Here is a 13,578-nt window from a genome sequence, read left to right as displayed (position 1 = left end):
GTGGTTTCCCCTTTAGTACTCTCTTTTTTTATGGGGGCGGGGGGGACCAGCACTGATTGGGCTGGTTGGCCACCCTTTGGGCTGGGTAGGAATCAGGTAAATTTCCCTTTCCCCAAGGGAACAACGCGCCGGCCGGTGACTCGAACCCTCGAACTCAGATTGCCGTCGTGAGAGTCTTGAGTCCGATGCTCTAACCATTCGGCCACCGAGGCCGAATGCGTCGTCACATTTTTTTTCCCTAGGACAGTGATTCATGATATAATTTATATATATATATATATATATATATCTATATATATATATATATATAAATATATTTATATATGTGTATATGTATCCACAAACCACATACAAACTCATAATACTCATACCCCTACATACATAACATACTTTAAAATACACCCCATCTACATATATACAAAATGCTGCATCTACAACACAAACACACATACACACGCGCGCGCGCGCGCACATGTATATACATACCTTTTATTTCTTATATTATGGGTTGCTTATAAGTACGTGTAATTTTACTGGCACGATTCGCTTCTGTAGCAGGAGTAAAGAAAACCACAACTTTTTAAGATTATTTGATAATTATTTGAAAGAAACTTTTAAGCAATTTGAGAAAAAAAAATTTGTCATTTAGAATAAAAGGGGAAAGAGGAGTGGCGCGGGTTTCTAGCGCCCCCCGCAGCCTTCAAACTCTCTCTCTCTCTCCCCCTCTCTCTCTCCTCTTCCTCTCTCCGTCTCCCCTCTCTGTCTCTCTCTCTGTCCCCTCTCTTCCTCTCTTGTCCCCCTTCTCTCTCTCCTCTCTTTTCTCTCTCTCTCTCCTCTCCTCTCTCTTCCTCTCTCCCTTTTCCCCTCTTCCCCCTCTCTCCTCTCCTCTTTCCCCCTCTCTTTCTCTTTTCCCTCTTCCTTCTCTCTCCTCCCCCTCCTCCCTTCTCCCCTTTCTCTTTTCTTTCCCCTTTTTTTTTCCCCCCCCCCCCCCCTCCTTTCTTCTCCCTTCTCCCCCCCTTCTCCCTCTTTCTCCTCCCCCCCCCCCCCTCCCCTCCTCTTCCCCTTTCCTTTTCTCCCTCTTTCCCTCCTTTTTCCTTTCCTCTCTCCCTTCTCCTTTTCCTCTCTTCCCCCCCTTTTCTTCCCTCTCCCCCCCCCGTTCTTCCCCTTTCTCCCCCCCTTTCTCTTTTTGGGGGGGGGCCCCCCCCCCTCGTTTCTCTTCCCCTTTCCTTTCTCTCTTTTTTTCACTCCCTCTCCCCCTCGCCTCTCCTCTCTCTCTCTCTTCTCTCTCTCTCTCGCCCCCCCTCTCTCTCCCTTCCCTCTTCCCTTTTTCCCTCCTCCTTCCCTTCTTCTCCCCCCCCCCCCCTCTCTCTTTCCCCCTTCCCCCTCTTCTCCTCTCTCTCTCTCTCTCTCTCTCCCCCTCTCTTCCTTCTCCCCCCTCCTTCCCCTCCCCCCCTTCTTCCCCCCCCTTCCCCTTTCCTTCTCTCTGTCCTCCCCCCCCTTTTCCTCCCCCTTCTCCCCTCCCTTCCCCTCTCTCCCCCCCCCTCCCCCCCCCCCCCCCTCCCTCTCTCCCCCTCCCCCCCCCCACCCCCCCCCCCCTCCCCCCCTCCCCCCCCCCCCCCCCCACACCCCCCAACCCCCCCCCCCCTCCCCCCCACCCCCTCCACCCCCCCCCTCCCCCCACCCCCCCCCCACCCATCTTGGCCCCCATCCCCCTTTTTCGTCCTCCCTTTTCCCCTACCCCTCCCCCCCCCATCTCCCCCCCCTCTCCTCCCCCCTTTCCCCACCCCCCCCCCTCTCCCCTCTCCCCCCCCCCACTCCACTCTCCCCCCCCTCCTCCCCCCCCCCCCTCCCCCTCCCCTTTTCCCCCCCCCCCCCGGCGTTCCCAACCCCCCTCCCCTCCCCCCCCTCCTCCCCACCCCCCCCCCCACCCCTCCCTCCCCCCCCCCACCCCCCCTTTTCCTCCCCCCCCCACCCATTCCCCTCTCCTTTCCCCCCCCCCCCCATCCCCCTCCCTCCCCACCCATCTCTCCCACTCTCCTCCCCACCCTATCCCCTCCCTCCCCCCCGGCGTCTCCTCCTCCCACTCCATCTCCTCCCTCCCTCCACCTCCCCCTCCCCCCCCACCCCATCTCTCCCTCCTCCCACTCCTCCCTCCTCCCCTCTCCTCCCTCCCTCCCTCCCCCTCCCTCCCTCCCTCCCCCCCGGCGTCTCCCTCCGTCGATAGAAACGGCGCCATCTTGAAGCGAGACAGACGCTTTCGCCCTCGCTCTCTGGAATAATCTTTTTTTTTTACAATTTCTATAGGTAATGTGTTCCTGTAGGAGGCCCAGGAGGAGGGGGGAGTGTCGAGGAGTGCGTGGGGGTGAGGGAGAAGGAGGATGGAGAGGGGGAAGAGGGGAAATAAAGGGGAAATATTGAGGGAAGGGGTAAAGGGGTGGAGGTGTGTGGGATCTTGTGGGCAGAAGAGAGATACATATATTTTTTGTAATTATTTTGCCTTTATATGTTTTTAATGAGGATTTATACATGTTTTGGGGGTATTGTGTCGTCTCTTAGCCTTTGTTCTGCTTGGTTCGCGTCGGTTTTGGGGTTTGTATGTCTTTATTTAAGAGAATTAAGGGATAATTCTCTCTGTATTTTTTTTCCCCCCCCATTTCTTGCGGCGAAAATTTTATGGCATTAAAATGGCATTTGTTTGTTTATTTATCTATTTTTCTCGTAATATTTGGATGTCATTTGTGTTTCTGGATCATAGGGGATGAATAATTAGTCCCTAAGATTGATTAGAAGGAAGATTTGGTTTTGGTTTCGAAATGTAGGCCTATGTACTTAAGCCTGGATATGCAAATACGAAATTATGATTTTCTCTGTTAATTTCAGCTTATTTTGGGGTTGTAATTGGCTGTTTTGTTGTTGATATCGCGAATTTTATAGCTTATGATAATTAAGAATTGAATTTGAAGGAAATTTTGATGTTAGGAATAACATTACATTTTTATAACAATTTTCTCTATAAGAATTTTACAAGAATAGATGTGACAGTTGGATTAAAATGCAAAATCCAATGATATGATGTTGCTTTTTGCGATTAAATATGAATAAGTGAAGGATTAACTGTTTATTTGGGGGAAAAATGAGTCAGCTGTCAGTGGATGAAGGAGAAAGTTCAAATAATAATAAAAAAAAATTGTGTCAGAGAGAGAAGTTGTCTTTGCGTGAATGTTTCTGAAATTGAGATAGAATGTAGGGTGTGTTTGGTAATTTTTTTTTTTCATTTTGGTTGGCCTTGTTAGTTTAGAAATTACTTTGAAAGCATAAGTTCGTCCCTTTTTTTTTTTCTATGATTTATGTTGTTGTTGTATACGGATTAACCTTAAACGAGCTGTAATGCACAACATTATGCTTTTAATCTCAATTGCAACATTAATAAAACTATCAAGCAACTTTTGCAGTTGCCGTACCTAGGGCTCTGGCAAAGGCCAACAAACCTCCATTATGGATATATCAGGGTATGACAGCAATATACAGCTTGTCCTTATATTTAAATAAATCACCAGAGAGGTCTACAAGCTCTATTTTAATGGATTATACTAGACAGAACTTTAATGACCTTTGCCTGAGCACCGATAGATGCGGAGACAGTGCTGTCGAGTGAGAGTCCGAGGTAGATGCGTTACTTGATCTCCAAATTTGTTCAATGTCTTTGGAAATGCTGACCTATTACTGGACAGGGAAGCATATTTTGGTATTAAAACTTCCGATAGACATTTTGCTGTGTAATTTCGGTTATGGTTGTATGGGTGGTACTAAGGCAAATGGCTCATAGGAAGCAAAGCCTTTTATTTACAAGACCTTGTCATAGGACATTGGATATTAATATTGGAGTTTGATTTGATTTAAAGAATAGAAAAAAAGGCAAGTTCTTTAACTTTTAAATAGTATCCGTTACTTTTCCTATAATGTGACTGATTATATAAAGATTTCTTGAATGAAGAAATTGAAATTGAATATGGGGTAATGTGAATGATATTGAATTAACCTTTTGCATATTAAAACTCTCATAATTACTTTCATTAAGTTTATGACGTTTGTAGGATGAAAAGTGTTGACTTTCCACGTCGATTAGAATTAATTGGTTTTCCTGCGATGGTTCTCGGTGCTCGTTTCGAAGTAATCAAATTATCTAACGTTCCTGTGTTGTGACAGTGACAGTATTGTGACAATCATGAATGAAAATGAATAAGTAAATATAGCTAATTTGTATCAGATTGACTATTCACATACTGTCGCAAGCAGAATTGCTTTGATGTATGTTCAGGAAAAGTGACAACAGACATTGAGTATTGAAAAGTGATGAATTGCCACTTAGAGGAGAATAGAATAGAATAGATTGCTTTATGCTACTTCCCAGTGCTTATACAGATATTATGAACAATTTATTTTCATGTTATGGGTGTATCGAAAGAAATTTGATGAAGTTCTAATTATCTTAGACAAGTCATGTGCAGTGTCTAAAAGTGAACGTCATCTGATATATATAGATTTGGAATTGTCCTTCCCTCATAGAGATATTGATATAACATCCCTTCTGTGTAGTTGGCAACCATTTTTTTTGTGTGTGTGATGGGAATTTCTTTAATGGCAGTGCAGATAGCGAAACCTGTCCAAGGAAGATGTCAAAACAGAAAGTTCTATATAAAAAAAAAAACATATATAAGTTCCTGGGAAAAGATTATGAAAATTGTTTTTGATACTAGATGGCCAAGTAAATTATATTATTATTTAAATTGCCCAAGGTACTTCAGTTTTTTGATTGACTATGTTTGTTAGAATCAATTGTGACCATGATTTGTCTTTCTTATGATTGTAGACTTTTCTGGTGATTTATTGTGAAGTACGGAAACAGTTCCAACTCTCTCCTGCCATTATATACCTGGTGGATATTTGTTAGCCTTTACTGATGTGCCAAAGATGCACAGACCTTGGCTGTGCTTGACTGCATGTCACTAGATTTATTTTCTTTGATAGCTCAGATTTATGTATGTGTTACTGCTAAATTACACTGATTTACAAAAGAACTTTTTAATGTAAATATCTTGTTTTTTGTCTAAGTTGACAATAATGGAATTTTTTGTATAGTTCTCCACCAGTAAGGGACATGAATGCAAGTCAGTTACTGTTACTTAAGTCATTTTAATTTTGCTGCAACTTTTTTTCATACACTAGCCTTGTATCTAATCCTGGACCTGAAATTTTACTTGTTTGCCAATTCTCTGGGGAAAAAGTAGCTAGCATTAGAATCTACAGTAAAACAGTGATTGTGGAACCTTGTCACATTAGTAGTTTGACAGTGGCATGTAGATTTGTAATGTTATTGTTTTGTTGTTGTTATTATTTTAGAGAAATTAACTCCTTGGATCCTGGTGCCTCTTAACATGAACCAAAATCTGTTCATGAGGCTTCATTGAGCTGTGGCTTGTAGGCCAGGCCCGCACTAAAACGTGTGTGGTGTCAAGACCCCTTGCCTCCTCTTTGTGGTGCTATTAGCTCCTATTTCTTCAGATGCATTTGTGCTGTTTTGCCATTTACCGAGTCTAATTTTTTTTTTGTGTGTTTTGTCAAAATAATGTTTTCAATGAGCTGAATCCATATTATCTCTCCAGATAGTTTCCACTCCAGTCAATCTATCATATTGTGTTATTGGCAATATTTTTCTTATATTTTCATATTGTCCAATTTTGAGAAAATACTATAAACCCCGGTAATGGCAAGAAAAGGTTCCTGCATTGTGTCCACCCTGGAGAGGGGTCTCTCCCGGGCATGCTTGACACATAGTAAACTTCACGCTTATGGACCTCATTCAGCCTCATTCTAAGTGCTTAACAAGACGTCCCCATAACCTGCCCCTCAAAAATAATTTCTTATAACGAGATGTTCACGTCACCTGCCCCTCAGCCAAATTTTTTTTCCTTGATGAGACATTAGTGTCACCTGTCCTTCTGCCAAATTTTTTAATGGCAAGCTATTTGCAACACTTGGATCCAGTGGGTTAAGCACTTTTTATAGAGGTGGCTTTTTTTTTTGCTTTTAGCTTTTTAGCTAAATAATATTTAAAATTGGATACACAACTATGGAAATTGAGCAGCAATATATGTATAAACAGCAATAAGATAAGGACTAAAACATGTAGCCACTCTGTTATATGTATTAGTATGGTGTGTGGGGAGTGAGTGCAGGGGTGGAAGAGATGAAGTTGGGGGAATGAAATATACCATTCAGTGCCAGAGTTACTTTTTGCATTTACTACATTTGATTCACAAGAAGAAAAGGTTGTGAGTTTAAGGCCTGTAAAGGAAATGGAGGGGATAAGAGATGATATTGAGGCCATGGCTGGAGGAAACTCACCAGACTGAACCAGATATATTAACCCTTTGCCGACGGGTGGCATGTACACACATGCCATGGCATGGTGGGACTATCTGCTGGGGGCATGTATGTACATGCCATGGTGTATATATGGACATGCCATGAGTTTTTTTTTTTTTGTTACAATCATGGCAAAATAATATTTTTCTGCCACTGAAAGTGTGATTAAGTCATTTTTAACACTCATTTTTACTATGCAAAAAAAAAAAAAAAAAAAAGCAAGAAACCGACGATTTCAACTCACACTGCACACTGCTTATTTTAATCAGACTATAGACTGAATAATGATCAACTATGGAGTCTATATAACAACAAAAATACCCTTCAGTCTCGATTTATCAGGAAATATGGCAAGTAGAGACTTTAGAAAATAATGAAAACTGAAAATACAACATATCCTCGTAGTATTACGAAGAAATGGCATGGGATGCTGGTATTTGGCATGAGTGGTTGCGCATGCTAGGGCGACAATATAGGTCCCAGGAAGCGAGGCCCGGGACACTATGAATACTACCTGTCGGGAAAGGGGTTGATGGGCACTATGTACGCCCCATGGAAAGCGAAAAAGACATGGGAAAACCTTCCATTTATCAACAACCTGTGCACAAACATAGCAAATAGACTTGGCCGTTAAGGACATTGCACACCATTTTTATGGGGGGGGGGGGGAAATTAAAATGTGATGTAAAGTCTTGGGTAAATAAATAAAAGTTAGAGAAGTTTTTATAATAAAGTATAGTTTTGTGAGGTTGAATATAGTAGAAAAAAAGTCATTGATAGAAATACTGTAAAAAAAAAAAAAAAAAAAAAAAAAAAAAAAAAAAAAAAAAAAAAAAAAAAAAAAAAATAATATATATATAATATATATATATATATATATATATATATATATATATATATATATATATATATATATATATATATATATATATTATGGAAATATTTCATGCAGCTAGTTTAGTGTAATATAATGCAGGTGTGTTGGTTATTCCAGTTACCTGTGTTTGATATATGCCAGGAAAGATAACATTTTTGATCCATGTTTGGCTTTCACTTTTTATTTATTATTATTATTATTATTATTATAATTTTTTTTTTTAGGAAGATTAGGTTGGCTCCTCTTTATGATTTTGTTTTGAAATCTCAGTATTTATTATGAATCCTTTCGAAGATTTAAATATTTTTAGAGCTGTGGGTCCAAATCTCTTTCAGTAAGGGCCCCCAATGTACATAATCCTGTCAGTGCAACTCAAAACAAATAAACATAGGTTACACATCTGAATGACAAATATAATACTTGAGCACCATTGTTGTACAGGCAGAAACTGGTTATTGTTTTGGGGGCATTTCCTTTTATCCACAGGAGTTTAAAACCTTGGTTCTGTGTTGCTGAGCCCTTTCAAGTACCATAATATATTGTCTTATTTCCTCTCTCATCAGTTTTCCACCTATGTCTTTCCACAGGTTAAGATAGGATGGCGCAGTTTGGCGGTGGGAAGGCGCCTCCACCTTGGCAGCAGAGGTCCCAGACAACACCTCAGCTGCAGCCCTCTCTCTTGGGTCAGCACCCGTCAGCCCCAAGCCAGCAGCTGGTCCTCGGGGCAGCACCCCAGCAGCCCCAGTATGCCCCTGTCCAACAGAGCATGATCCAGCCCCCAGGGTTGGGAGGTCTCCAAACCCTGGGGCAGCCCACCATCACCCAGCAGACCATCGGCCAGCCTAACACAGGGGGCAGCCTCATGGGCCAACCCCCCATGACCAGCCAAGCGCTGCAGCCCCCCAGCCTGGTCAACCCCACACAGATCACCAATTCGCAAATGCAACCACAAATACAGCCTCAGATACAGCCACAGGTAAAGTGCTGAGGGAAAGTTGACAGGTGTTTTAAGATATAGCATCCTTGCTCCAAAAGCCATTTTTATAAAGAGAAGTAAGTAACCCTGAATGGTTTATATAGTGATTACCAATTTGATGTTTGATTACAACAGACTTAAATAACATTATTCCTCCAGGTGACAGCTGTGACCTACCCAGCTCCGAGGGCTTTGGCTCCTCCTGGTGCTTTCAACCCAGCAGCCACCCCGAGCAACATGGGTAACAACATCGCCACCAATATACAAACCAATATACAAAATAGTATAGCCAGCACTAATGCAGCGCAGCAACCACAGAAACAGAGGGTGTTCACGGGAACAATAACAAAGCTGTGTGCAGATTTTGGCTTTGTTGACGAGGACGTCTTTTTTCAGACAAGGTTGGACATTGAGACCCTGAGGGAATTATCTTCGTTTCCTTTTTCTTTCTTTTTTTCCATTTTTATCTTTGATTACTTACAGATAAACCTGTAAAACTTTTTTTCTTTCTTTCTTTCTTTCTTTCATTTTAGAAATGTCACAGCTCAGTTAAAAAAAAAAGTTTGTTCCATTAGTACTTAGTTCTTTGTCAAAACATTTTAAAAATCCAAGATGAGAAATATGATGTAAACTGGTCGTAATACAACAATTATCTTTTCATACAAAAGGCAAACAAGAAATAGTGTTCTGAAAGAAAACAATAACAGTCCTATCTTCATAACTCAAAAATTAGGCAATAAAGATTAAAGAAAGTAGATATTTCTACTTAAATGTTTCGATACACAAACTTCTGTCACTCATTAATAATGTTCAGCGAAAATACATCTGTTTATATCGATTTGTAAAGCAAGCTTTTAGGGTAAGGCTGTATTATGACATAAGCCCCTGCAGTCACTATATAATGGTGTATTTGTGAGGTTGGTGTGAGAAGTTGTAGTGGTAGCTGTGCAGTAATTTTGTGGAGGTTTACCCATCAGTCTTGGTCAGTTTGATTTGGGCAAGTAAGGGCATGTATGATAGAAGTGCTTATGTGTAATGGTGATCTGTATCGATGCTGCGCCTCTGCCTCTCTCTCTCTCTCTCTCTCTCTCTCTCTCTCTCTCTCTCTCTCTCTCCTCTCTCTCTCTCTCTCTCTCTCTCTCTCTCTCCTCTCTCTCTCTCTCTCTCTCTCTCTCTCTCTCTCTCTCTCTCTCTCTCTCTCTCTGTATAGGGAAAGCATAAATTGATGATTTTGAGCAATAATTGAAAATGATAAGGATAGGATTAGGAATCATAGGAGAACTTGACAAGACAAGAATCTGTAAGTGGCAAAAAGCAAATGTAAATAAGCTTGCTAGATGAAGAAATATCAATATCTTCCAATATATCGTTAAAGTTGAACCTAACGTTTAGTGTGCCAATACAGTGCAGAAAGTAATAATGCCTATGAACAAACTCCTATTTTTCTGAAATACCAAATTACCACAATGTAAATTTTTTATTGAATTAAACATGAAAGTGTACAATTTTGGGGGAGATTGAGGAGGCTGAAAGGTGTGTAAAAAAAAAAAAAAAAAAAAAAAAAAAAAAAAAAAAAAATAATATTATATATAATATATAATATATATATCTATATATATATTATATATATATATATATATATATATATATATATTATATTTTATAACATATATTACAATTTAATATATATATGTTATATATATATATATATATATATATATATATATATATATATAAATCACACACTGCCCATGAAGGTCACTTTTGGTTATTTTCATCTTTCATCTTTCTTATTTTAAATCTTCCAAAAATATTCAATATTGATTGGTTTAGCTTATAATCAAGTTCATATAAAGGTGCATAGTCTTCTTTTTCCTTATAGCAAATATAACTTTTTTTTTTTTACCTTTCTCTTTCTAGTTGCGTAAAAGGCCAGGCTCCCAAAGTAGGAGATCGTGTGCTCGTGGAAGCTACCTATAACCCCAATATGCCTTTCAAGTGGAACGCCAATCGTGTCCAAGTCATTCCCGGGCCGACAGGAACCCCTTCGCAGAACCAGAGTCGTACGGGCCCCCCAGCGAGAGAGATAAATAGCAGAGGGGGCTCGTATAATGCTGTACCTCCCCCCAATTTTAGTAGTGGTAAGTTGTGGATTTATTATTTTTTTCTTTTAATATTCAGTAACTGGAAGAATAACTATTTGCTCATCCAGGTAGAATAACTAGGAAAATATTAAGGACGTAGAAGCCATGTATTGTTTATCAGAAGAATCTTCAGGATTTTAACCTATTGCAATTCAGTATCCTTTAAACTCAGCAACTGTGACATTAGGTATTCTTGGTATACTAGATAGATTTGATGTAGTTTGTTTATGTTGTGTCTTAGTTACCCATTTATTGTATAGACCTGTTGTGAATAGCTTAGCTTTCTGGTTCCTTGTGCATCACTTTCTATATTTATGCATTAAAAATAAAAGGTATTGGTAGATAAGTATAGCATAGTCAGTTATTGATTAGGAGATAAAAGATAATAGTTCTTTACTCCTATTTCTAGGTTATTTTCATAAAATAGATTTGGATTAATAGATTTAGCAATTTAGTCCTTTCTCCTCCTCTGTTGGTTCTTGGTATCCTCTTTTATCAGTGGTTATTATTATTACATATTCATTATTACTCTTGGTTTCTTCTATTTCTCTTTCTCATTATTTTTACATCATCTTTATCAGGTCTATTTCTTCTTTCCCTGTCCATATCTCATCTACTTTTTTTTTCCCATAGTAAGAAAGTGTTTTGATATAGATATAATGATCTTGATATAGTGAGATGAGGTCTAAGCACACATACGAAGAAAGTGCTGCATTCTCATGCCAAAGTTTCCAAACCTTCAGCTTTTTCCATTCCTTTCTGCTACAACTTCCTAGTCAGGCTGATGAAGCAAACCGCGATTCCCGCAGAGAGCCAAGGAGCAAACTTCGGGCCCCGGGGAACAATCGGGCCGCGGCCGAGGTCCCCCAGGAGAGACAGAAGAGAGGAGCGCAGCAGAGCCTCAAGAGACGGGGAGCGCGACCGCAGCGAGAAAGACAAAGAGGAGAAGAGAGAAAACCGCAAGCGCAGCAGAAGTAGAGGAAGATCTCGGTCACCCCCCAGACGGAGGCTCAGGGTGGTCCCTCGTTATAATGTACAAGTCCCCAAGATTCTATTACACATGTAAGATTTTGCCCAACTTGTTGTCTTTTTTTTTTTTTGTCACTTATTCTTATTTTCTTTTTTTAGTCACTTATTTGTTTTCATTTATCTTGTATGTTTATAGTAGTAGTAGTATTTTGTGTGTTTATAGTAGTAGTAGTTGTAGTAGTCATAGTAATAGTTGTAGTAGTAGTAGTCATAGTAGTAGTTGTAGTAGTAGTAGAAGTAGTTGTAGTAGTAGTAGTAGTAGTAGTGGTAGTAGCAGTTGTAGCACGTATTTTCTTTCTTTTTTGGATGGATCTAACTAATAGGTCTAAAACTAACTTAACTCATTGCATATGGGCTGATCAGGCCACCAAGTTAGCCAAGATGTAGGCTCATTACTCACAAGCAGCCACATGTATGGTTGTGCATTTGTGGTGTGATTTTAGAAATTGTTGGTAGTGCAACCTTTCTTGCCTAAAAAATATATTCACAGTCTCATAGTGCATAAACATATTGCTGATGCTATGGCTTCTGCTAAAAATTGGCCACTTGTCTGTAGAAAGTTGATGGAAGGCCAAAGTCAAAGTTCAAAGTTCAAACTCATGCCCAAGATAAAATTTAGAAATCTTAGGATAGAATATTTTAGAAGAGCATACTGTAATTGGGAACTTTTAAGAACACACACACACTCACTTTCTCTCTCTCTCTCTCTCTCTCTCTCTCTCTCTCTCTCTCTCTCTCTCTCTCTCTCTCTCTCTCTCTCTCTCTCTCTCTCTCTCTCTCTCTCTCTCTCTCTCTCTCTCTCTCTCTCTCTCTCTCTCTCTCTCTCTCTCTCTCTCTCTCTCTCTTTCTCACATATTCCTCCTGTTCATAATGGTTATTACAGTTCTAAATAGTTCCTACATTCATCTTAATGTTAAAGGTCAATGTTTAATTGCTTGCTCAGTGCTTGTGGTAATTATGTTTGTTGTCTTGGCTTTACTTATTTATTTATTTATTTTGTTTGTTTTTGTGTTTATTTTTTCTTTTATGTTTGCTAAGGTCAGAATAACATATAAAAGAGACTGATATCAACTAAACTGAATAGTTTGTCAATTTTTAAACATTATTACTTCATGTTTTCTACAATATATCATTCCATGTTACCTGAAGATGTGAGATGTATTCTAAGCAAACCATACCTCAGTGGTGATCTTGTAGAAGTGATATTCAGTCTTGGAAAGGACTACTGAATTTTATCTGATAAGAGGGAATATACCCTGCCTCCTTTTTGACATTACCCTCATCCTTTCCATTCCAGGAAAGAAGCCAATGTTTTGGAGCTTAAGAAACGATACAGCAACCTGTACATCCCATCTGATGTGTTCCTGGCTCGTCCTCTCTGGTCGGACACATTCCCCGCTCACAGGTCCTTCCAGTTCCCCCGACCGGTATCCTTCCACATCATGAATAAAGAGGTAGAGCCCGTTCTGGAGAATGATGCTATCTACGATGCCCCAGATGCCAACCACAGTTTTGCAGCCAAGGTCAGTTTATGCACAATTTTGTTGGGAGATTTTCTTTGGAGAGGTGCCAGTCAGCTGTTTTTGTTGTGTGGAAAGGTGCTGGTGTGCTGTGTCTGTTGTGTGTGGCCTGTCTTATCTCAGGCTGGGCATGGGTGAAGGCAGTGTGAGAGGTATGCCAAAATTGAAGTTTTATCTTCATGATCCTGGCATGTGTTGAGAGTGGACTGATACAGTTTTAGTGGAGGCTGTTTCCTGAGCTCTACTCTTTATGAGGTCATCATATTATCAGCTTAACCCTTAGGCTGTGTTTATTGTCACTTGATAGGTACAAGATGCTGTCAGGGTGTATATCATCAACAGAATATTGTTCTCTCCCACACTCAATTTAAAATTTGTGTTTATTGGGGGCTATATATATTACACAAAGTAAACAAAATGCCTTTGTCAGCCATTATGCCTCTTTTGTGCCTACTTACCTGTCACACCTGCTCATGAGGTGATTGTGATTGCTAATGCTAAACAAAGAAGTAAAATGCTGTTTGAGAGTGGCTGTAAGGAAACAAATGACCTTCTAGCTCAACTTGAAATGGACGCCAATTGTGATGGGTATGAAGGTGAAGAAAG

The 13,578-nt window shown here is 40.2% G+C and overlaps 1 protein-coding gene across 2 annotated transcripts in view; it reads left to right on the top strand.

Moving 5' to 3' along the window:
• Positions 1-2,222: 2,222 nt before the first annotated feature.
• The window catches only part of LOC119595042 (cell division cycle and apoptosis regulator protein 1-like), a 31,072-nt gene continuing 19,716 nt past the window's right edge, over positions 2,223-13,578 (top strand). The window contains exons 1-6 of one of the 2 annotated variants that reach the window (XM_037944171.1): positions 2,223-2,304; positions 7,891-8,279; positions 8,439-8,680; positions 10,200-10,420; positions 11,233-11,485; positions 12,750-12,975. In XM_037944171.1, the coding sequence (XP_037800099.1) occupies positions 7,902-8,279; positions 8,439-8,680; positions 10,200-10,420; positions 11,233-11,485; positions 12,750-12,975 (1,320 nt within the window). In that variant the 5' untranslated portion in view covers positions 2,223-2,304; positions 7,891-7,901. Of the gene's footprint in view, positions 2,305-7,890; positions 8,280-8,438; positions 8,681-10,199; positions 10,421-11,199; positions 11,486-12,749; positions 12,976-13,578 lie in introns of both variants that reach the window. The other variant, XM_037944169.1, reaches the window with a different exon arrangement.

This window comes from Penaeus monodon, chromosome 35 (assembly GCF_015228065.2).
Source record: "Penaeus monodon isolate SGIC_2016 chromosome 35, NSTDA_Pmon_1, whole genome shotgun sequence".
In the NCBI taxonomy this organism is placed as follows: Eukaryota; Metazoa; Arthropoda; class Malacostraca; order Decapoda; family Penaeidae; genus Penaeus; species Penaeus monodon.
This window is presented reverse-complemented; position numbering and strand designations above follow the sequence as displayed.